This window comes from Ornithorhynchus anatinus, chromosome 14, assembly GCF_004115215.2.
Source record: "Ornithorhynchus anatinus isolate Pmale09 chromosome 14, mOrnAna1.pri.v4, whole genome shotgun sequence".
In the NCBI taxonomy this organism is placed as follows: domain Eukaryota; kingdom Metazoa; phylum Chordata; class Mammalia; order Monotremata; family Ornithorhynchidae; genus Ornithorhynchus; species Ornithorhynchus anatinus.
The window spans coordinates 35,084,433-35,109,883 of NC_041741.1; the positions used below are offsets into that span (position 1 = coordinate 35,084,433).

At 41.8% G+C, this 25,451-nt stretch overlaps 1 protein-coding gene across 1 annotated transcript in view; it reads right to left on the reverse strand.

Moving 5' to 3' along the window:
* Window positions 1–25,451, reverse strand: part of NTN4 (netrin 4) — a 101,305-nt gene that overhangs the window by 2,846 nt on the left and 73,008 nt on the right. The window contains 4 exon segments of the mRNA XM_039914082.1: window positions 4,402–4,572; window positions 6,367–6,435; window positions 11,702–11,814; window positions 12,236–12,449. Of these exon segments, the coding sequence (XP_039770016.1) occupies window positions 4,402–4,572; window positions 6,367–6,435; window positions 11,702–11,814; window positions 12,236–12,449 (567 nt within the window).

The window sequence follows — 25,451 nt, forward strand, 5'->3', positions numbered from 1 at the left end:
TCCAACCCAGTTTGTCCAACCGAGCGCTTAGTATAGTGTCTGGCACATAGTAAGTGCTTAGTGAATATCATTATTATTATTATCATTATGTTACTCAGGTCAGACTCAGTCTCTGTCCCACACTGGGCTCACAGTCTAAGTATGTTCAGACAGGCACGTTCCTCTAGAAGGCTAAGAGAAGTTTAATCAATCATTCATATTTATTAAGCATTTACTATATGCAGAGCACTTTACTAAGCACTTGGGAGAAAACAATATAACAGAGTTAGTAGTTTGACTTAGATTGTACAGAGCTGAAATGGTCACTTCTTGGGTGGAGGAAGGAGGGGTTCCTTAACTTTTGTCATTTTACTGCCATCTGTTGAGGGAGGCTGAGGGCGGGGTGCTCTCGAGGCCTACTGGGAATGTTATGAAGTTCAAGAAGAGCGGGTTCATCCCTTATAGAGCAGGCAATCTTCGGCAAAACACTTACATGTTGTGAGGAGAAATTCTGATCAAAAGCTGAGGCAAACATAGATACCTATGAAAATGGGATTTAAAAACCAGTAAGGAATAAATGATTTTCTGTTTTGGAAGGCTGTATTTCTAAGGATAAGACCAGAAGGGGAGGAATAAGAGGGAAATTTGGTTGTCACAGACTGATAAGATGAGGTAATGGGGGTCTGGAGCTAATCTAGTGTTTCCAGGGAGTTTAGTTGCTTTTAAACTGAATTCTTTGCCTTTTCAAACACGAAAGAAAAGGGACATAGTCCCTGAGGCAGTTCCATAGTTCAGAGAGGAAACCCAAGTTTAGGAGCACCATACCCTGAAGAACCTGAAAGCAGAGTACTGAAGAAAGTCTCAAGATGAGACTGTTAATACAAGCTGAGGGGGGTATCGTTGTTCCACTCTCCGCTCGCTATGTGGGTCAGTCTGGTGCTGGCTACTGGGCTTGATTTAGTGCTGGCTTGATACACTGTTTTGTAGCAGTATGTGGGAGTATGTGATGCTGATGGAAAGACCAAGTCCAGAATGAAGGGTGTATTTGGGAAGAAGCTAATCACTCTTGTAGCACTTTTCTCTGATCCCTAGCATTAGAGTGAGTACTCATGGTGATTATTCTATTTGTGGGGAACATTTTCCTCGGGCTTTAGGATCAAGGGAAGGCGCTCATCCAGAAAGCTAAGAAATTGCTACAATTAACCAAGAAATTTTATAGCTATTATAATTGTGTGCTTTTAATAAGCCAGGTAGCAATTCTTCAATTCATGTAGGATTACCTTGGTTTAAAATGGAAAATAATTGGGCAGATAGTGAGCACCTGAAGCAGAAGAATTGAGCTCATTGATAAGGGTGGTAGGTTTAAAAGAGGTGAGGAGAAGTGCCCTTTACCTCTCCAAATTATTAACACTTGATTTTTTATATGGATGTTCATATTACATACTCTATTTTTTTGTTTTATTTGCTATAGTTTGGCAATCTTCTTTTAACCTACTTGGGCACATAATTTCCTATGGGCCTAGCCCAGAGGGACTATTCATATTGATTGCCATCTGTAGGGCTGCTCACATAGGAATACAGAGTGAAAAAGCTAATTCCCAGAACCATCCAGGCAGGCAGGAAGATCTCAGAATTTTCTTATCAGCCCCTTTTATTTTAAAAATGGAAAAAAAACCAAAGTAAAGAAAAAGAAGAGGGTCTGGCTTTTGTTTTTGCAGGTTCCCATCTTTTCCTCAAAGCAAGTAAACATGTTTTCAAGAAGTTTTTGAATAATTGCTCTTATGTTTCTAATTGTGATGCACTCTCAGTTGATTCTTTGACTCAGTTTGGCAGGAACCTGATTAGGAAGTACAGTCCCCTTCCTGGAGAATGGCTCAAAGAATCTAACTTTTTGTTTTCAATGTCTTCCCCAAAGCAAAGTTTGGATAGCTGCTTTTGGTTTTCGGCAAGGTAATAGAAGAATTGCACGAAGGACTCTTGAAAGGTTTGGTCTACGTATTATAGAGAATTCATTAGTAATCTCAGATTTCCTGAATTTAAGTCCCAAGACCTCTTACCTGTTTTATTTCAATTTGTTTTTGAGGATTACATTTAAAATCCTGCTATTAAAATGTCTTTTATTTTCCCTTCACAAGAATTTAATAAAACATGAACGGGGGAAGAGGGAGAAGGGAAAGGAATCATGAGCTATCACTTTCTTTTTTAAAACTGGAATTTAATGATTTGAGAAATAAAATTATTTCCTTAGTATTTAAATTGTCTCCTTTTTCACTAATATGAAACGTATGAGTGCAAATATCACTGAAAATAACTGCTCTAACACAAAGGTCTGGACTGCCTTGAGAAGAATCAGACCTTAAAATTTAAATGATACAATTTCCCCTTCAATGCAAATAAGTCAGCAGATGAGAATCACATGCATGGGAGAAAATTTTTTTTTTAGTTTCTTCTCATCTTTTAGGAATAAGTCATGCCACACCCAAACTTCTCTTGACAATCCTGACTACACTCTGAATTCTATTTCTTGGGTTTCCACAGTGTTTACAGAAGCCGCCCAGACAGTTTTGCCAACATTGATGAAACTTTATTTGAAACCCAGAAAGATTATTTAATGAGAGATGACAAGTAAATAGGAAGAGGAACTGCGTGTTATTTTTTCTCCCTGAGGAAACAGATGCTTCACTCTTAATGGTAAATTAATTCAACATTATGTTTTCTGATGGAATCTTACATTTGCATTCCCTCTGAAAAAAGATTCTTCTCATAACGCGGACAAGGAAGGCTGTTTTCAGCTGACCTGGTAAATATCTCCAATTGATGGGGTTGGAAATGGAGGGCAGGAAATATAAATGAGGGCCAGCTCTGCCAAGGTGCATTTTCACACTGGGCCAAACTGCCTCCCTTCAATCAATTGATCAATGGTATTTATTGAGTGCTTACTATGCATAGAGCATTGTACTAAGTGATTGGGAGAGTACAATATAATAGAGTTGGTAAACACATTCCCTGCCCATGAAGAGCTTACAGTCTAGATGCTGTATCCTTGAGCTCAGCTGCAAACCTTTCTTTGGCCATCTCTGGTGGTAAAAATTGGAGAATATGGAAGAGGAAGCTTCAATAATTTTTATATATGGATATATGTATCTTTATCCATAGCACCTTTGTTTGCTAATGCAGTGGGGTGAATCAAGCCCATTATAACATATAACTCAATCAAAATTGGTAAAGGGACATATTCTCTATGCTAAAGGCACTTCCCAAGCATGTACTACCACCTTTTCAAGAAAGCAGGTGCTTATTAACCAGGTTAGACTACAGCCAGCCTAAAATTTGACATGCAACACATTATTTTATGAAATATGTGTATAAGACAAGATGTTGTAGCCTTTAATTCAAAGGATTTCATAAAGATGTACCTGGAATTTCTTCTACTATTTGGAATCTGATTTGATCTTATTCTCTTCTTTCTGTGTTTTAATTGAGTAAGAGTGTGAGGGTGTGTGCACTGTTTTCCTGCTTGAGGCTTCTGTCTCTCTATTCAAGCATTTCTCTCTTTGTCCCTACCTCTGTAGGGACCCCCATGTGAAAGGAATCTGAGAGTTTGTGCCTATGTGTGCATATAGACAGGTTATATAGTTATGATTATGTCTATTACCTGTGAGTTTGGAGGGAAGAGTTGTATGTCTGTTTCTGTATACAAGTGGGTGTGGAGAGGAGAGCAATTATGTATACAAGGGTGCATTTATAGACGAGGGTGGTGAGTGTGTAGATGATATATAAATTAATGGGATTATGGGTACTTGATGAGTTCATGAGGGAGGGTATATGTATGTGGGTATGATATATGCTTGTGGCTGTGGATGGGGGAGGAGTTGGGAGTGTATCTGGGTGTATGTGTTTGGCTAATGCTATCTGGGAGCCCCTATGCTAACAGTGTCTCCCTCAGGATAACAGTTGCTCGGGCCTCTGTGGCTGGTGACTGTGGCAGTCTCCTTTGCAAGGCAACTACAGCAAGAGCTTTCCATAGCAGCTACCGTCGGTGTGGATCAATAGCGCTGTGGCTGGTCCCTCCTCTACTGGGGTTTACTTGGCAAATGGTAGGCAGGTGACTGAACAAATCACCCATTAGAGAGCCCTGTATGTATACGAGGAAAGGTATGCCCTTTCCTTTCAGAAATGGTTCCCTCTCAGAATGTCAGCTTGACCTGGGCAAACAAATTTACCAAGATACTTGATAGAACCTGAGCTTTAGGGTATGGTGCCGTAACCCCGATAGCCAAGCTTTATGCCAGCCAATCACTGGGCTTGGAGAGGCAGTACAAATAGTGATTAGGTCTCAATTATATATGTATTTGGGTTGGGGTTGGGCACATGAGGAGCAAGATGGGCAAAAATCTACTGGGAAAATCAAATTATACTCACCGGGATTAAGGATCGGACAAGTGCAGCCTCTGTTAGTCCAGGATTCTGGATAGAGTGTCCGCTTTCCTCGGAGAATCTTTAGTTTGGTGGATTTTAATACTTTTTTGATCTTCACGGTGACCTCAGCATGGGAGCCTTTATCATGAGCTGATAAAATCTTTATTTTTAGCACTGTATTGACAGAATTCCAAAAGCAGAAATGCATAAAATGTCACATAATCTCAATTTACTTTTGGGCATTAATGTGAACATTCATTACCAAACTCTCCAGACTGATGAACCTTGCGGGCAGGCTTGCCAATTTCTTTTAAAAAATCATTAGACTCACCAAATTTGCCTTGACTCCAACCACGATTATCTGCTTCGCACTCCCCCCCACTCATCCCCGTTCCTCTCTACTGCTTCTTGTATCACTAGTCTAAGAGAACACAAGCATTTCACACAGAACTCAGAGTTCCTCCTCAACCACATTCCCATGAAAATCAAAAAGGGAGAAGAAAAGGGAGGATGGTGCATATTTTTCTGACTGGCACAGTACACCATTAGAAGAGCCAAATGCTTTAGCCATTTTAGCCGCTGGAGGAAGATGATGAAATAATATTGTCCCAATCTGGTAACAGTAAGGTTGAGACTTCCACAAAGTATTAATACCAGCATCCTAAAGGCTCCCTTTCCACAGCTTCCCCATTGCCAACTTATAGGGGATTCAATAGTTTAGGCTAGACTTTTAAAGTCAATTCCTTATTAGTACCTTTGCTTCAGGAAGAACTCCAAATTTCATCAGTAATCTTTTAGATCCAGCCACACCCTCTACTGCTAAGCCACAAAAGGATGGAAAGTATGAGTACTCTTTAGAAAACATGTATTTGTTGAGTTTTGGAAGATGACACATGGTCACTCTCACAGCTGGGGAGCAGTCCAGGACTAATGAGACTCCCCCTAAGACAGCCCTGGGTTTTGGTGCCTGGAGATTTTCACTTTTCTCTTCCTACACTGAGATAATACCATCTCTGGAAGTTGTTCTCTCCCTGATTACTAGTGAAACTCTATTTAGTTGGTGGAAATTCTAGCACAGAATATGCTAATATGCACTTCTATGCTCTTCACACTAGGAGTTCACTAAGATGGACAAATTTTTGTGTAGAATAGTCAGTTTTCCTATAACATGGGGGCTGTATTCCTGACGAACCCTGGTTTCACATGTTTACCTGACAGCAAACAAAAAGTTCAGTAGGGAATAAAGGGGCACATGCATGTAGCTCTGGGTGGTAATACCCTACCATTCACATGGGATTCTGATACCAGGGAGGAAAACAAAAATGGAAAACATGGTATCCTTTCAGATGCTAATATACAACCAGAATAGTGAATTTACAGCTGCTTTCATATAGAGTCATATAATCAAAGTAAATAAGAAACATGGATAGCATACACCATCCCACCAAACATTCTGATCCTGAGTAGTGTCATGATCTGGATAGTTGTTCTGGCACTGATCAAGCGTTTGTTTCACCTTGGCTTCTACCTCTGTTTCCAAGAGTTTATTTATTCTGTAGTGGGCATTCAATCATATTTATTTATTGAGCACTTACTGTGTGAAGAGCACTGTACTAAGCACTTGGAAATGAGGAGTGATTGCCAGTCAAATGCCTTCTGATTGGTTCAGGTTTCCAGTCTCTCTAGGTTTATGTAGATAAATAGTGTGGAGAGCAGAGATTGCACCTTTTTACTTTTACAAACTCCAAATACCTAGTATAGTGTATTGAACACAGTAGTAAATTCTGCTCAGTAAATTCTGTGGGACCTCTCTGATAGTGAGGCCTTCTCTGTTAGGTAGGATTAATTTCTCTGTGCTCTGATTCTACCAATGTAAGCTTTAATGTTTACTTTTGGTCCATTTTAAGAAAACTCATATTTTATGATTCTTACAAACACAAGTGCAAGAAATTTATTCTTGTAACTCACCATAGGAATATTTCATCCCACAGAAGACTTTGGGGTTTCCTAACACCTGTTCTTTACATTCACATTTACCTACAGAAAAGAAACAAATATAAATTTGGAAGTTAGAAAATCACAAGCCATTGAATCAGATGAAGTCACTGTTTTGATTCTAAGTGACTCTGAACTCAGGTTATCAATGTTAGATGAATGTTGATGAGCATTACTCAAACCCACAGCAATAAACGGAACTCCAGGACTTCCAAATCAATCCATCAGTGGTATTTGTTAAGTGCTTATGGTGTGCAGAGCACTGTTTTAAATGTTTGGGAGAGTATAGTACAGGAGAATTAGCAGATATGTTTCCTGCCCATATGAACCAGACTAATTATTATCAACAGCAAAACCGAATTACATATTTTTTAATCCTCCCAAAATTAATACTGTAGTGCAGACAGATGTATTTGTATGTCTTTTCATGTTTGTTTACCTAAGGGATCACAAAATCATTTGATTCACAAGCAGCGGTGGAAGTTGGGAGGAGCCGTTTGGAATGGGAACACCAATAAAAGACTAAGTTCCAGTGATCCCATTCCGATTTGAATTATTTCAACTGTGTTGAACTGAGCAGCCTGGACTGAGAGCTCTATTGTGGCTGGGGGCTGGGTGGCTCTTCACTGGTAAGTGTGGCAAGGAATGGACTTGTCCCCAGTGCAGCGCCAGGCCCCTCTGGAGGCACAGCTTGGTGACTGGGCTGCAGTGTGCCAACCACTCAGTAGGCCACCAGCCACACTGTTGGCTCTTGAACGAATCATTGTGGGAAAGGGATGGGGGAGCCGCTATGGGTAGCAGTGGCCTCCTGCTGCTCCATTTCTTTTGGGTTGGTGGGATGGCAGGACAGGGCCTTTGGGCTGGGCCCGGGACCTGGCCAGGCTGCAGGGTGATCTGGAGCAGCCATTGCCCTTGCCACAGTTGTAAAAGCCTGGTCCCGCTCCATCCCTCCACTTCCCAATCCCTGTACGATGCATATCGGAATGACCATCCTTTAAAGGAGCTGTTGGCTAAGTACTGGTGGCAACTTCTTTGATGTCCCTCATTCCGGTATGAGGCAATTTTTACTTTCACCCCTTTGTCGAGGAATAGACTGTGCACCTGGACACCCCAAACCACACATTCTAAGAAGTTTCCCAGCCAAATCAGATATGACTTCTCTGGAAAGGTCTCCTTATCCAACATGGGCATATGATCAGAATTCCAGAAGACTCCAGCCTTGGGCTCAGGCAACTGAACCTTTCTTTCCTTCCAGAAGCCCAAGCTGCATTTGTATTATGCAGTAGGTTGCTACAATGCAGCTGGTCATAAACTTTCTCTGTGTATATATAACAGTGTTTCTCTTTAACTAATTTTCTTCCAGTCATCATTACTTTTCCTCTTAAGGGATCTTCCATAAATTCAAACTCCTAATTATGACACAGGAAAACTGAGTGTCTTCTAGCTGGCTCTTTCTGTTTTTTCCATACAGTCAACTCACAGTGACTTATGGCTGAATAGATTCTTTGGCACTGAGGACTAGGAAAGAAGCTCTTGACTCATAATGTCTGTTTCTCCTCAAGGGTCTTGGAGAAATATATTCAGTACAGGCAAAGACTTAGGTTCCTGGAAAGCCATTTTCTGTCTAATCAAAGATGACTGAAGAGACCTCGTATACCGATTCAGAAAACTGGCCATGCACTGTAAAAGATTAGTTCTTCCTCACCTTCCCGGCACATGTGTAAGGAGAATTTAAGCTTTCTATTTGAAAAACTGGTACCCTCTTGTACAGTTGCTAAATTATCCAGATCTGTAAAACCACTGTAGGCCTGAGCTGAGACACCCTTAATCAGGTGCTGATGGCTGTGGAACTATTTAGTATGGGAAACAGGTTTGTAACTCAGGTAGTAAGAAAAGCCAACCTTCCCCATTCCAATCTATTTTGGGGGACTAATTTTAGGGAGTACTTCATTCAGAGACACCACAGTGAAGCAGTGGGTGATTAGTATTATCCCACACCAGTGACAATAAGTATCCTGATCCAGTTGACTGACTCTTGTAGAAATATCAATAATGACATTTCTCAGTGCCTAGAATGTATAGAGCACTGGGTTATGCGCTGGAAAGAAATACAAGGATGACTTAATTCAGACACAGTCCTTGGCCAAAGAGGATCTGATAATCTAAGGCTGGATGGTGATGGATAAATGGAGCAAATTCAGCTAAAAACAATTCAATAAAAGGTACTTAGGGATTTACAGGGTATACTAGGAATGCTAATTTTCATACTCAACAATGACCTGGGATCCTGTTGTCAGATTCAGGGAAGACCAGGCTGAAATTTCAGCTTTGGATGATTCCACAAAGGGAAAGCAGAGCGAAGCAAACATTATTTGAGCATTTGAATCCAACAGGGGTAATGGGAATTTTAAAATGCTAACAATCCCGCTGTCTCATCTATTGGCTGTCTCCTTATACTGGAAACAGACTATAAGCTCCTTGAGAGCGGGGAGCATGTCTACTAACTCCACTGTATTGTTCTCTCCCAAGCGCTTAGTACAGTGTTCTGCACAAAAGCGCTCAATAAACAATATTGATTGACTGACTGAAAGGGAGAGACATAGTAGAAGCAGACTGGTGGACCTTAGCCCACATCGCAAGGTCTCTGACAGATCAATCACCGTACTAAGTGGTTCGAAGAATAACAATACAACAGAATTAGCAGAAATGTTCCCTGCCCATAATTAGCTTAGATCTGCTTGGACTCCATGTTTGTGAAAGTTGATTTCACTTACTGTCATCCAAAGTGTTCCTTTGTATAACTGTGTGTTCCCTTTAGAGCAAAGGAGTCTGAGCAGGAGTGAGAGTTCCATGGGGGCTGGGGAGCCTCTCTGGGTTGGCACCAAGGGGCAAAACCATCAGCTTTGCCCCCACAGCTTCCTGGGCAGGGTGGGTGACCCCAGCTCCTCGGAGTCGTAAAGGGAATGAAAATAATAATAAGGTATTTTTGTTAAGCGCTTACTCTGAATGAGGCACTGTATTAAGTGCTGAGGTGGATATAAGCCAATTGGGTTGGACACAGTCCCTGTCCCACTTGGGGCTCATAGCCTCAGTCCCCATTTTACAGATTATATAACTGAGGTCAAAAGAAGTGAAGTGACTAGCCCAAGGATACATAGCAGACAAGTGGCATAGTCGGGATTAGAACCCATGACCTTCTGACTCCCAGGCCTGTGTTCTCTCCACTATGCCATGCTGCCTCTCAAATGGAACCAAAATGTTTGTTTCGTATTTTGCTCCTGTGGGCAGTCTTCATCTGTGGCCCACTTCCGGCACCTGTGGCTTTCTCTCAGTGATCCTAAACTCAGGTCAGAGAGCCTGGGGGTGTTCTAGGGACAAGGCAGGATCTGGACCCTGGAGTCAGTTTAGTGGTGAATGAATCCCTGCTTACGAGTCCAGGCTCAGCCCATCTGTCTGGGGGTGGTCTGGAGCTTCTGTCTCTCGGTTGGTGGCAACAGCTAGGCAGCAGAAGTAGAGCGACACCAGAAAACACTTCCCATTTTCTTCCTTTGTTACCCATTTCTTTTTCTCCTTTCTCCATCCACTCATTTCCTTTTCCCTATTTTCCTCCATCCCTTCTTTTTGGTCTTTCTACTAAACTCTCCCTCCCCAATTTGTTCCAGGCTCAGAATGAAAAGTTGATATCCCTGCATCGGATCCTCCGGGATTTGAAGATCTGATCTGCAATCTACTACCTCTCTTCCTCCCTCTCTCCTCTCCCTTACCTCATGCTCTTCACGAGTTTTAGGGCTCAGATGTTAAAGCTGGCTTCTGGCTGAAGCTTTTTGATTAGGTTGCAGCCCAGCTGCACTTTCTTCCCTCATTTAATATACTCAATGATTTGAATGCAAAATGAATAAAGAAATAAGCATTGTTAACAGTCGTGCTCTACTAGTCACAGCCAGATTTGGAACATAGCCAGTAAATGAAATTTTCCAGCTGTGGTTCTCTACTTTCAGAAGATGTAAAAATGAAGGCATGCAATTTGAATAAGGCTTTGAGCCTGAGAGAGTTAAAGTAAATGCAGAATAAAACTTTATTAATATAGGGGAACATATACTCATGAAGTTACACCTGCCTAATGGGAACCATGTATTGATTTCTGTGTAACTACGGTGTGTTTTGGTTTGGAATGTCAATCATAGCTGAAGGACCTACAACTCTAGGTGCTTAGAGCAGTTGCTCCACAGTAGGAAAATGAACAAAAACTTCTCTAAATTGGAGCTCACCCAGCTGAATTTCCGAGTTTCTGGGGCTTCAGAAACACAACAGCTGTTAATATGGATAGGAGTCTGAAATCATTCTGGTGCCAGCAATTCATTGCTTACTTTAATGGGATTGATACTAACTCCCTAGGATACATACTAATTGGCTTAATGAAAGTCACATATATTTAAATGCTTGCTCTTTATAAAATTTTACCTTAGCAAACTATTAGAGTAAGTATAGAAGAATATGAAATATACCATTCAGGTAATCAATGGAAATTTCAAATACATGAATTAACTTGATTCTCTTGTAAAAGACAGCATGGCTCAGAGGAAAGAGCAAAGGGTTAGGAATCAGATCTAGGTTAGAATCCCAGTTCTGCCACAGGCCTGCTGTGTGACCTTGGGCAAGCTCTTTAACCTCTCTGGGCCTCAGTTTCCATAACTGAAAGGGGGGATAAGATAGATGGTGAGCATTGGGTGGGAAAGGGACTGTTGAGTATCATTACTTTGTATTCACCCCAGTGCTTAGCATATAGTAAAGGGCTTAATAAATGCCATCAATATTATTATTATTTCAAAGAGCATGACATTGGCTGAGGTAAAGTTGTCAAACTAGAAGATACAGTAGAAGTGATTTGCAGGTACCTACAATTCCTCATATAATTATTCTCTTGAGAGTATGCAAGAACCAAGATTATGAAAGATTTAGGTTAAACTCATGAAAGTCTGCCAACAAAGCGTTAAGACTAAAATGCAGGGTGGAGACCCTATATTGGAATTTCCTTTTCCTCTTCAACCTCGATCTGAAGCGTCTCCATTTTTATCCTTGGCTTTGGATTTGTTTTCATTTGTGAGTCAGAGTCAAACCCTATGTGTTTCCAAAATTCTGTCATAGCTGGATATATGTGTGGGGCACACTTCACTGTCACCTCTGAATGGAATGGAAACTTCCGGCTCCACTTCCCCCCACCCTGAACGCCCTCTCTTTGCACATTGAGGATCGCACTCTCTAGGAGTGCGTCTAGGAGGGCCAGGACAGCTTGAACCTGCTTTCTCACCTGAATGTCGAAGAGCAGAGAATCCTTGCTCGTCCTCCCATTCCCTGGTCGCCTCACTCTCATTAAAGACAGAGTGAAAGTCGGGGATTTCATACCAGTCAATGTCTGCACTGCTGCAATAAAGGGAACCTGTGAAGCATTTCTGAAGGCATTCCTCAGCAGTCGGTAACACATATCACACATTTATAGAGATAAGAAGCTCACTGGCCATCACTCAGTTTTCAGGAACTTAAAAGGAAGGAAGCCTTGTTTTACTGATTTCAGATTCTGCCATTAAATACTGCATCATTTTTTGATTTATTAAACATTCAATGGGGACCCACCTCTGTTCATCTGATAGGCTTGGAAAAAATACTTCTCAAAGGCCACGTTTAGGAGGTCTACTTATCTGGTATGGGCTCAACACAAGCCCCTCATGAGACTTTTCAAAAATCAGGAGTAGTTTTTCCCATAGACTCTCACTGTTTTTTAAGCAGCTCTGACAAGGCACCAAGTCAAAGACAAGAGACAGGAAGAAGCCTGCCCATTTGTTACCTGCTGGTGCAGTCTCCAGTGAGGGGGTCACAGCTTCCAGCACAGTCACAGGGTCTGCAGCCATACTCTCCAAACCCCCAGTAACCCACCATGCACCTGTCGCAATGAGGACCTGCAACTCCAGGTTTACAAGGACAGTCACCATTGCTGGGGTCACAGAAAGTCACCGAGCTGAAGGGAAGGACTGCTGTTCCAACAGGGTGGCAGGAACACACTGCAAAGGAAAGGAAGTAAACATGGTAAAGTTTCTTCCTCAAGTAGAAATGAAGTGACAGACGTCACAGTGATCTCTTCATCTGTTACTGGTTAGCAGAATTGTTTCTCCCTCATATGTTACACATTCCTTCCTTTAGGAGTAACTGCCTAGTGAGAAGCAGAGTGGCCTAGTGGACAGAGCATAGGTTTGGGAGTCAGAAGGACCTGGCATTTAATCCTGGCTCCACCACATCTGATATGTGACCTTGGGCAAGTCATTTCACTTCTCTGTGCCTCAGTTTACTGTAAAATAGGGATTAAGTCTGTGAGCCCCATGTGGGACATGGACTGAGTCCAACCTGATTAGCTTGTGACTACCCCAGCGATTAGTACAGTACCTGGCACATAGTAAGTGCTTAACAAATACCATTAAAAAAAATAAACAAAACCTAGAATCCCTAGTCTTGGACAAGGCATATGAAGGGGCGAATAAAAGAAGCAAGTCAGGACAATGCAGAAGGGAGTGGGAAAAGAGGAAATGAGGCCTTTTGGAGGCGATGTGCTTTCAGTAACGCTTTACGGTGGGGAGAGAACTTGTCTGTTGAATATGAAAAGGGAAGGTGTTCCAGGCCAGAGGCAGGACGTGGGAGAGAGGTCAGTGGTGAGATAGGCGAGATTGAGGCACAGTGAAACATTCTCTCTCTTGGAGCTATCCAACAAAACTCCCAAGTTTGTTTGAAGGGGAACTGGGTACATGTGAAGACTCTGGGACTTGTCCATTCAGTTGGAGACCCTAGTTCAGATTTGTGCACATGTGTGTGTGTATGTGTGTGTGTGTATCCAAATTGCTACTATGTTGATTCAAGCATTTATCAAACCCACTCAACTACTGCATCAGCTTCCGCACTGACCTCCCTGACTCCTGTCCATACTTGACTCTGCTGCCTGGATCATTTTTCTGAAAAACCACTTAGTGCATGACTTTCCACTCTTCAAGAACCTCCAGTGGTTGTCCATCCACCTCCGCATCAATCAGAAACTCCTTACCATTGGCTTTAAAGCATTCAAGCAGCTTTGAACAGTAAGTAAAATTAACTAGAACATCTAAACTGGCATGGGTTTTTAAAATTTGGAAGAAAATCTGGTGTTTTCCTTTAAAGAAAGAAACAAATCTTCACTTATTTAAGGGCAGGATATTAGAAGACTACTAATAATAGGTACTTCAGGAGAAGAGTGAATTGTAATCTCAAGATACTGGTCAAATGTCCAGGGACAAGGACTTTCTTGAATGGATAGTTTTATTCCCTGGGAAATGTGGGGCCCAACCCCAAATGAGGAACAACCAATTTTCTACATCACACCAACATCTGTGGGACTAGTGCCAGGAAGGCGAGGAAAATCTTTCTGGGATCATGGTCCACATAGTCTTGCCTCCAAGCCCTCCTTGACATTCTGACAACAGCAGGCCTACTTGACCGACAGAGACCATTTAGGCTTTCCCAGGGCCCAGTCATGGGAACAGACCCATTGCCATCTTGGCAGACCTTAAGGTGCTCTTCATAGGGATGTCTCTGGAGGCCAAAAGACTGCTGGTAAGGTGAAAGGAGAGAGCTCTAGCTGCCAGCTCTTCCAGGCAACAGGTGTCACTCAGTGGATCTTCAGGCCTTTTGGGAAGCACAGATAAGAAGTAAACTCTCCTGGGAATAAGAAATCCTAAGATTGATGCTGCTCACAAGGAGATGGGCTGTGGACGATATGTAGAAACTGTGATAAGAACTGCCACTTCAAATCCCTACGTTACTGTGTTGAATACATTGCAGAAAATGTTTCTGCTGAGAAAAAACAGGTGGTTTAAGGATTTTTTTTGGCAAGCGGTTGTTTGTTTTTCTCCATGGAACTCAATCATCCTTGTAATTTTGGTTTCCTGTCCGATTTCTGAAGTCTTATATGTTGGCCTTTCTGCAGTCCTGTTTAACCTAGGCACTGTAGAGTTGACTTGCCATTTTAGAATTACTTACTATGATATATAGAGACAAAAACACAGGGTGATGTTACGTTTGGGAAGAGGGATTAATTGCAACTCTTGATGCCCATGATTCAATAAACCTGCTCATGCTAGGTCACAGTAAAAACCAAACAAATTCAGGGTCATTCAGGCTGGTTCTATCCTGCAAATAATCTGGATAATTCAGGATGAAAGATACACAACACTATCAATTGTCCAGATAATTCACAAGATAGTTTTCACTTGAAGCTATTGGCTAATTCATCTGAGTTATATTTTGGGCCTCCATCATTTACTACTGTTAGACCAACAGCTAAAGTTTTGGTTTGATGTGCAAGAAGGGCAGTATCTGGTAAGGCTTAATTAATTAAAGCAGAGTTGAAACTACAAACTGTTGCAAACTGTTTTTGTGAATAATAACCAGAAGCCATCCTATCTTGAGCCCTAATTTAATTATGTGGGCATTTCTAAGATTTGACCTCCGGAACTACATCTTGTGCAGCTATTTTTAAAAATGGCTGGGGGGGGCAGGAGGAGAGAAAAAATGATTTACTACCATTTTAGGAATGACCAGGCAGTTCCCAAAGAGAATCTGATTTCACCATCCATTCAGACTTCTCAATCCTCTCCATCGATATGACTTTTTGCACAATTACCAAATAAAAATACCATCCCGAAACTATGCAGAAGTAGCTCCAGGCAGAATGCTCCAAGACCTTTGGTAGCATTCTTCCTCAGAGCTGCACACTGAGGCTTGCCTCACATACTTCTACATGGAAGCTTGTCAAGCAGTTACTGTTAGATACAACTGGAGCTACTTTTCTTTTTGGTTCCTCAGATGCAATAGGTATTGATTAATAGCACTCCACACTTGTTTGGGAAAATGAAACTACAAGGGGCGTTAGTCTGGTGCCTTGTTATCTATATCATTTTATCCAATGCACATTTTCTACTGATAATTATGACTGAATTATTACTTAACAATAAGGTAATGGCAATAATAATTGTATTTAGTAAGTGCTTACTATGTACCAAGCACTGTTGGGACAACAGATAGAGCAAGGGCCTGGGCGTCAGAAGGTCATGGGTTCTAATTCTAGCTACACCACTTGTCTTCTGTGTGGCCTTGGGCAAGACACTTCACTTCTCTATGCCTCAGTTACTTCATCTGTAAAATGGGGATTAAGATTATGAGCAGCACGTGGGATAAGGACTGTGTCCAACCCAATTACCCAATTTGCTTGTATCCACCCCAGAGCTTAGTACAGTGCCTCGTATATAGTAAGCACTTAAATACCACAATTGTTATTATCATTATACTAGATACAAGATAATCAGATTGTATGCAGTCCATCTCACATGAGGATCACTGTCTAAGGAGGAGAGAGAACAGGTACCTAATTCCCATTTTATAGATGAGGAAATTGAGACACAGAGACGTTAAGTGACTTACTTACTTATAAGTGACTTGTCACACAGCAGACAAGTGGCAGAGCTGGGGTTAGAATGCAGGTCCCGTGACCCCCAGGCCTCAGTTTTTTCCACTAGGCCATGCTGCTTCCCTCTAGTGCTTGAGTACAATTTTCCCCGCTAGATGCCAAAGTAGTAAAAGGACATGTCTATCCATGTCTATCTCATAAACTTTAGTAGGAGAGATCTAATTTGAGCACCAGAAATCACAGGCCACAGTGTTGGCTTTCCCTTTGTTACAGAAAGTAAATCTCAGTACAGAGGAATGAACTAATAACACCGTGGTTCTTAGTTATTTAGTTTATTTTAATTTATAGTTACACTGCTGAGTTGAAGTGTCCTTAAATGACAGCCTGGTATCTCAAGGGATAGCCCAACCTATTTTCTGGAAAGGTGAATACCATGTTTGTTTTGGCAAACTAAAACCTGCAGGAATGTACAAAACATTTGTTTCCAAAACATTTAACCTAGACCATCCTATCTGCAGCCCGCTTTTCAGCAAGGCAGATGTTTTGGAAAACGGCAGCATTTACGTAATTGCCCAAATATATTCGCAAATGATTCCACTAGAACCAAAAATCTCCTTCCTGTAAAGGAAATGCTTGCTGCACCAGGAGTGAGGCAGGCTTAGAGGGTATCTAAAAACACGTCTCACTCCCTAAGGGCCTGCAAAATCATAATTCTGTCATTGACTTATAAATATGTTTATGTCTGTCTTCTCCTTTGGATGGTGTGTGGAACGTGCCACTTGGCTATTTTGTACTTTCCAAGGGCTTAGCACAGTACACCGTAACAAGTAGACTCCCGATAAATGCTATTACTATTACTTATGGCAATAAGTTTATGGCAAATTTGCCCATCTTAATTGACCTAAGGCAAATCAATCAATCAATCAATCAATGGTATTTATTTTAATTTCCGTATGTTCAGGATACTGTACTAAGTAAGCCCTTGGGAGAGTACAATACAACATGCCGTGCCTGATCATAAAGACCGATGCAGATGTCTGTTTTGAAATTCTTCCCGATCCAATGGAGAACAGCAAATAGCCGGTTTCAAAAACAAAGGCTTTTTTGTTTTTGTTTTTCCCCTGGAAAACGCAGTGCTCTACAAACAGAGGCATGCACATAGGGAAACCTGCAGGAGCAGTTAAAGGACGAACAAAGCAGAAGCAGCAGCGATGCTAAGCCTCTGATGTCACCGGCTCCTCAGAATTTCCCCTTCTAACTCTTCTGTCATTCCAATACGGATGTGGGCTGCTCCCTGGGCAGCAGCGGGAATGGCAGAGGAAGCTGAAGTAATAGAGATCACGATGGGACTGGTGGAACAAGGGAGGGAAAGCTGTCATGAGTTGCCCACAGCCACCTCGGCCCATTGCGGCCACGCTTCTGTTCCATTTTTCTGCTGGGCTGTGCCCCTGGCCTTTCAGCCTTCTTTGCTCTGTGGCAGCAGCCTCGAGAGAGGCCACAACAGGGAGCCTGGTAGTGACATTGGCAGGAGCCAGAGAGTAGCAGCCTACCCTGAAGGAGTGCAGTAGTAGCCTAGTGTCATGCTGCTCTGATAGAGAGCAGAGGACTGCTGCCATTGTTGATGTCATCAAATTAAAGAATAACTTATTTTGTGTTTGGGTGTTTTGTGCCAATCTCTGTGTGTATCTTTTGGCTCAACAGTATGGCTTTCTCTCTGTCTCTCTTTTTCTCTTTGGGTCTGTGTGTGTCTGCGTGTGTGGGTTCATCTCTCTCTCCTTGTTCAGGCCTGTCTGCCACTCTCTCTCTCCTTCTGGTCCTGTGTTTTTCGGCCTTTTTCTGTCTCTTCCTCTATGTCTCCTTCTCTTCCATCTTCCCTCCTACCACTGGGCTCCACTCCTATAGATCCCTTTCTCATCCTACTTCGAGTTCTTAAAAATATGTCAGTTTCAAGTTAGGATTTTGCCCTAACAATTTTGCTAGCAGCAGCTGACTTCTTCAGCACTTTCCTAGTGCTTGGACTCATCTAGCTTTTGACATCCGGTTAGTAAAAGCTACATTGGATGATAAAAACAGCATGGTACTCCTGATTTAGCTTTTCCAAAAACAGAATTAGAAGTTCAAGGTTCTCAGCTATGAAATAAGTTGCTTTTCAGTTCCTTTCGTCGCTGCTCAGAAGTAGTGCCTCCCAGACTCCCCACATTGTTTTGCCACTGAAAAGGCCAAGGACCCACAAAATTCCTGAGAGAGCCTGTCTGACAACAAGGTCATTTTAGAAACTCTGCTGCTCCCATGTCACATGCAGGGAAGGCATGTGGCAGGAGATGAGCAAGGGGACACAGTTTTGAGTAGAAAGGGAAAATTATTAGGTGTTAAAATATTCACATTGAAAATTCACAACACTTTAGAAGAAAAGAAAAGAAAAAAATTGACTACCTTTTTTGGTACTGTTTTCTCCTTTCCTTTTACTATCAACTATTTTCCATAGAGGAAGAATAGCTATAAAACAAAGATGAAAAGACATATTTAAAAATGAATTTCACTCATTGAAATAATTACAGACATTATACTATTTTACCACTTCCCAGACTCTATTTCATTGGCCCTTTAATGTTACACTGTAAAAGTTCTCTTATTAGACCCTTGACCTCAGTGAAGTATATACTAGTAATTAAAACACACTAGCCAATAAGCCTTTCTGTGGGTGCTCATCAGGCCTAATTCTTTTATCCATTAAGAGGTATCCTACTTGCTGGAAAAACTAATATACCTTCCCAAGGGACCCAATCAATTTATCAGTTCCCAAGATGCTTTGTTTAAAAAGCACTGTCTTAAAATTTCCCCGTACCTTTGGGCTGATGGAAAACCCTTCACTTCACTTTCAGCAATGTCCATACTCTCCTACCCAGGCTTTGCTGAGGCCTTCCCCATTTTCCTTCTCTTTTTCAAGCTGCACGCAGCATTTCAGTGTAAAGTGAAACTGGTGGGTGAGGTTTCTCCCTCCCTCTGTCCTGGGTTTCTATCTTCTACAATGTGAGCCAGTTGTTGGGAAGGGAGTGTCTCTATTTGTTGCTGAACTGTACTTTCCAAATGCTCAGTACAGTGCTCTGCACACAATAAGTGCTCAATAAATACAATGGAATGAATGAATGAATGAATATCTCTTGGTTGTCCTATGCTTTCTATTTGTAGGTGTCTCTTTGCCTCTCTAGGCTGTACTCTGTCAGTCTCCGGCACTCTTTGCCTCTCTCAACCGCTCACTTATTTCCTGACACTTGGCTTTTTCTGCTCTCCTCCTCTCGTATTGTCTTTTCTCCTCTCAGCCTTCTGTCCAAAGTCTCTCATCTTTTCCCTCCTTCTACCTCCTTCTAGATCCTCACCTTTTGGGATCCCATCATTGGCTGAGTTGTCTTTTTCCTTTTAGATTTTTTTGGGGCACAAATGTATCCCACAGAACCTAAAGTAGGAGATGGGACAGATCCTGAAATTTTGTGACTGTCCCACCCAACTCAGGACACCTAATCACATTCCCCTAGATTGGTTCCAGAACCAGAGGAGAAGGAAAAAAAACACTACCTGGGCTCGGTAGTCTGATGGGGTAAGTGAAACCCCATCCCCTCCCTCCAAATGTCACCAAGGGGCTGGGCAGGATGGAGAAAATCCCCAACAGCCCTGGTGCTCACTGGAGGTACAAAACGCATCTGGCTGCCACCAAAGTCTCTCGGGAGCACAAGAGGCCCTGGCCTAGCCCCAGAGCAAGCCGGCACAGAAAATTTATTCCTTTTCCCTAACGAGCCCTTGGTCTGATCTCGATAGGGCTATTGCTACACTCCCTGTTACCCGTTCCCTTCTTCCTCCTCTGGTTTTATTTGTTTTTTAACTTCCAAGTTTTTCTATCAGGTCAAACCTTCCCATCCATTCTGCCAAGTCACTTGTTCTATTAAAAACACTGCCTTTTGTAAACAGTTACTTCATCCTGGTTCTGAAGTATAATCATTCACAGTTGCTCCTTGAGAATAACAAAGATGTCTATGTGCTCCATGTGAAGTAAAATAAACTTGTGTGGCTTTAATGGCACTACAGCTTGAAAGGGAACAGTCTTTTCTTTTTTTTAAATGGTATTTATTAAGCTCTTACTATGTACCAGATACTGTACTAAGCGCTGGGGTAGATACAAGCTAATGAGGTTGGACACAGTCCATGTCCCGCACAAGGCTCACAGTCTTAACCTCCATTTTCAGATGTGGTAGCTGAGGCACAGAGAAGTGAAATGACTTGCCCAAGGTCACACAGCAGGCAGGTGGCAGAGCAGGGATTAGAACCCAGGTCACTGTGACTCCCAGGCCCATGCTCTAAACACTAGGCAATGCTGCTTTTCTACAGTCCTAAAGTAGGAGGTCTCAACTCTCGAAGGAAAGAGAAGCAGCATGGCCTAGTGGAAGGAGTACAGGTCTGAGAAGCAGAGGACCTGGGTTCTAATCTAGGCTCTGCTTACTTGCTGGGTGATCTTGGTCAAGTTGCTTAACTTCTCTGTGCCTTGATTTTACTATGGGCCTCCCTACTCAGACTGTGAGCCCCATGTAGGACAGGGACTGTGTTCAACCTAATTAACTTGTTCCGAGCCCAGTGTTGAGACATAGTAAGTGCCTAACAAATACCATTAAAAAAAATCCTGGAGCACAGACTTGACCCTGTCCAATGGGATCCTACAAGCCCTCATGAATTCCTGAATGTTTTGGTACACTACACTGTCAATCAATCTGCAAATTATTTTTAGATCACTTACTACCCAGTTTTCAGGTGTTTGGGTGAAATGCAAGGTTTTTCATATGCTAATTAAGATGGACTTTCAGTGGGAAGAGGGGTCACTTTGACCTGATCCATTGGGTATTTAGTATCATAACTGAGACTGGCCTTTGAATTGGCGAAGACAAGATTTTTGATGAGCAGAGCAACTGAGAATCTCATCAGATAAAGGTCCCATTTCAACATCTAGCAGGCACCATTCAAAAGGACTTTCAACCTTTTTATAAACGCTAGCTGTGGCTTGACTGGCTAAAAGGATTCTCCAAGATCTCAGAAATGAGATTTAACAAAACAAAATCCCCACTGGCAACAGGAAACACGTTGGACTTTTTGAGACTTTACTATACATACATGTACATAAGTGCTACCTGGTTGTATTTAAATGCTTAGATGGTGGTAGGTAGGTTGAAGAGGGAGTTGAGGGGATATAATGTGGGGAAACTAGGAATTACTTGGTGAAGTGCTTCTGGAAGAGATGTGATTTCCAAAGGGCTTCAAAGATGGGGAGATCTGTGGTCATTTGGATAGGCGGGGGAGTAAGTTCCAAACAAGGGGGAGGGCCTGAGCAAGAGGTGGATGACAGGAGATATGAGGATGAGGTTCAGTGGGGAGATTATCTTGAGAGGATTGAAGAGTGCGAGCAGGAGGGGAGTGGGAGAAGAGAGTGCATAAATAGGAGGGAAAGAGATGATTGACTGCTTTAAAGTCAACTGTCAAGTGTTTCTATGTACTGTGGAGTGAAATGGATAACCTTTGGAAGTTTTGGAGGAATGGGGAGATGTGTGCAGAATGACATTTTAGAAAAATGATCTTGGCAGCAGAGTAAAATATGGAACAGAGAGGAAAAGACTGGAGACAGGGAGACCAGTGAGGAGGCTGATGCAGTAGACAAATGGGATATATAGGTTCCTGGGCCAGGTTGGTGGTCATTTGGACTGAAAAGAAGGGTTAGATTATGGAAATGTTGTAGAGGAAGAACTAACAAGATTTGATGACAAACTGAATATGGGGGTTGAAAGGGAGGGAGGAGTCATGAATACTGTCAAGGATATCAATTCGAGAGGAGGATAACTGTAAGAACTTAAAAAATACAAAAGTAGCAATAATAATAATAATAATAATAATAATCCCAGTAAAAGAGATTGCTAATGAACTTGGAGGTTAAGTGAAAGAAATACAGCAACTTATATGTCTGATTACCCGGAACTCATATTCAATGGAAAGCAAACATACATAGTTGGCTGCATAGTTCACCTAGACACATCCGTAAAGAATCCTGAAGGATTATGACTTAATGATAAACTTTATTTACCATAGTCTTAGTGTCTTTTCTATTTCCTTAGTGCCTCTGGGGGTGAATGTTGAACTCATTTGATTATTTTTAAGTAAAAAAGTTTGCAGATCACCATAACAGCATGGGTCAGGGGAAAGAGCAGGGGCTTGGGTGTCAGAGGACATGGGTTCTAATCCCGGCTCCATTGCTTGTCAGCTGTGTGACTTTGGGCAAGTCACTTAACTTTTCTGTGCCTCAGTTACCTCATCTGTAAAATGGATATTAAGACTGTGAGCCCCACGTGGGACAACCTGATCACCCTGTATCTCCCCACTGCTTAGAACAGTCCTTTGTACATAGTAAGCGCTTAACAAATCCATCATTATTATCATATTAGGCATTCTTTTTCTACTACAAACCTAATATAAAACAACATTTTGACATTTCTTCAGATATAAACCATAAGCACTTTTTTACAGTGTTTCCATAAGTTCTTCACTGAGTCAGTAATCAGAGTGGAGAAGGAATTTCAAACTACACTTGTATTTGCTTATAATATTTTACTACTATGCAACTGCAGATGATAAGGAAAGATAATATGAAGTCCAAAAGGGGGCTCAGAAAATCTGTAAAAGTTGGCAGTGCCCTCTGAATGATAAAACAACCTAGAAATAGCAGTAAATTTTCTTCCATTTGGTCCCTTCACAAAACTATTGGGAGTGTCTGTTAACTGAGAACTCTATTCACCCCTTTGAGTCTTTTCCTACCTTCCTCCCAACTGTCTTGCAAGTCTAACCAGGTGGGAGAATAACCAAGATCTAGGCAAAATGTAGGCATTTTTCAAGAACTTCTCAAATCAACCCTTTTCATAGTACAGGAAAGCAAGACATGACAGTGTCTTTTAAAATAAAGGAAGTCTCTAAACCCATTTCAGTGGGATTTCAAGCGACTAATCAACAAACCATGTGTGTCTATCACCCTCCAGGGGCCCTCAGATTTCATCAAGTGCTTAGAACAGTGCTTGGCACATAGTAAGTGCTTAACAAATGCCATTATTATTATTATTATTTTCAAGGAGCTGTGTGTTGAACAAGAAAAATCAAACAGATTTGGATGTGACAATGATGAACAGCATCTCAGGGAATCTGGAAATGGCATAACAGGTCAGTATCTTTGGAAGTGCCATTAGACATATTTGTTCAGTTTTAATGCAAGGACAGACATATTCTTTTCTTTCGTTTCTGTTTTTGCTCTACATTTACTGAGAGCCCACAGCACTGCTTCTCAGTTACATTTGCTGGCTTCTGCTGCCTTTTACCCACTAAAAGTAGGTGTCCTTTGAGGCTCTGTTCCAAAACCCCTTTTCGTCTTGCTGTACACTCATTGTCTCGGAATGCTCTTCAGGTAACACGGCTCGGCTATCACCTCTAAATGCAAGTCTCCCAAAATCATCTCTTAAATTCTCTACCTGTTACCTAACCTACAATCCTGCATCTCCTCTTGCCTCCAGGACATCTACACCTGGATTTCCTGCCTCAAACCTAACATTCCTAAAGACAAAATCTCCATTTTTTTTAATGGTATCTGTTAAGTGCTTGCTATGTGGAGGCACTGTACTAAACCCTGGGGTAGATACAAGCTATCCAGGTTAGACATGGTCCATGTTCATCAGGGGTTTACAATCTTAATCCCCATTTTACAGATGAAGTCACTGAGGCACAGAAAAGTGAAGTGACTTGCCCAAAGTCACCCAGGAGACAAGCAGCAGAATCAGCATTAGAACCCAGGTCCTTCTGACTCCCAGGCCCATGCTCTAACCATGATGCTTCTCAAATGCGAAAACAATACTCACACTGGTCTTTTCTACCAGTTTTGGAGGAAGAATGGACAGGATTCAACAGTTGACTGATGATTGAATGTAAGAGCTGTATGAAGGTGTTAACGATACCAACTTGCTCTGGTGACTATATGAGAAGGTACTTGCCAGGTAGTACATATGCATGCCAAGTTTTCAAGAGATGCACCTCTTGCTCAACACATAAAAAAATTCTTCCTTTTTCATAGAGTTAGACTGTGCAGCATGGTACAATTGTTACTCTCGTCAAACAACCTGTTTGCTGTCTGATTAAATTACCATTTTTATGGTATTTGGTAAGTGCTTACTACATGTTAAACACTGTTCTAAGTGTTGAGGTAGGTTCATATTAATTAGGTTAGACACAGTCCCTGTCCCACATGGGGCTCAGACCCTAAGTAGGAAGGAGAGCAGGTATTTATTCTCCATTTTACAGTTGAGGAAATTTAGGCACAGAAAAGTTAAGTGACTTGCCCAAGGTCACCTAACAAGCAATTGGCAGAGTGGGGATTAGAAGAACCCAGGTTCTTTGACTTCCAGGCCCAAGCTCTTTCTTCTAGGGCATGCTGAGACTCAGATGTGTTCTCTAACACAAATGCATAAAACCTAAATATCTAAAGGACACTCTTGCTAGTATAAATGATAAGCTAGTATTATTCTTTATTTGGGTGAGCCAGCAGTTGCTACAACAACAGTATACTTTGAATAAAAATTATTTAGAGGTCTCAATGATACACAGTGTGGGGGAATCCCACAAATATAATGAGATACACACTTTGAAATAATCGTGACCTTCCCAGTGTTTTAAAGTTTAAGAAGGCATATGTAATGGCTTTTGATCACTTCCCTGGCTGAAGCATGGGGTGACAGAAGTCCAGATGGCTTGGTGGGGAAAGAGAACGCCTTCTCTCCCATGAGGCAGATCCCAGCAGTCTCCTCCTAGGGGATTCATTATATTTTGTATGTCTCCCTGCTAAACTGTAAGCTCCTTGAGGGCAGGAGCTCTCCCAAATGTTTAATATAGGGCTCTTTATACAAACAGAAAGTGCTCAATAAATGCTATTGATCAATTGATTAATGTCACTGATGGGTGTACTGTTTTCGAATACAAGAAGTAGCACTATGTACAGATCTGTAATGTATTTATTTATATTAATGTCTGTCTCATCCTCTAGACAGTAAACTCATTGTGGGCAGGGAATGCATCCGCTATATTGTCGGTTGCATTTTCCCAAGCTCTTAGTACAGTCTTCTGCACACAGAAAGCGCTCAATAAATATGATGAACTCACTAATAGAAAGATCATGGCTTGGGAGTCAGAGGAACTGGGCTTTAATCCTGACTCCGCCACTTGCTGCTGTATAACCTGGGACAGGGCACTTAAAGTGCTTTTGGCTTCAGTTTCTTCATTTGTAAAATGGGGTTTTATTTGTAAAATGGACGGTTTCTGACTTGATTATCTTGTATCTACCCCAGCAATTAGCACAGTACCTGGCACATAGTAAGCATTTAATAATTACCACAATTTTTAAAAAATTATTTTCTGCTGCAACTGATAATTTAAAAATCTTGAGGACCTAAGAAGAGAACATGTTGTAGTCGGGGAATCTGTGACTGGCTCTGGAGAATGCGAAGATGGGGCTGAG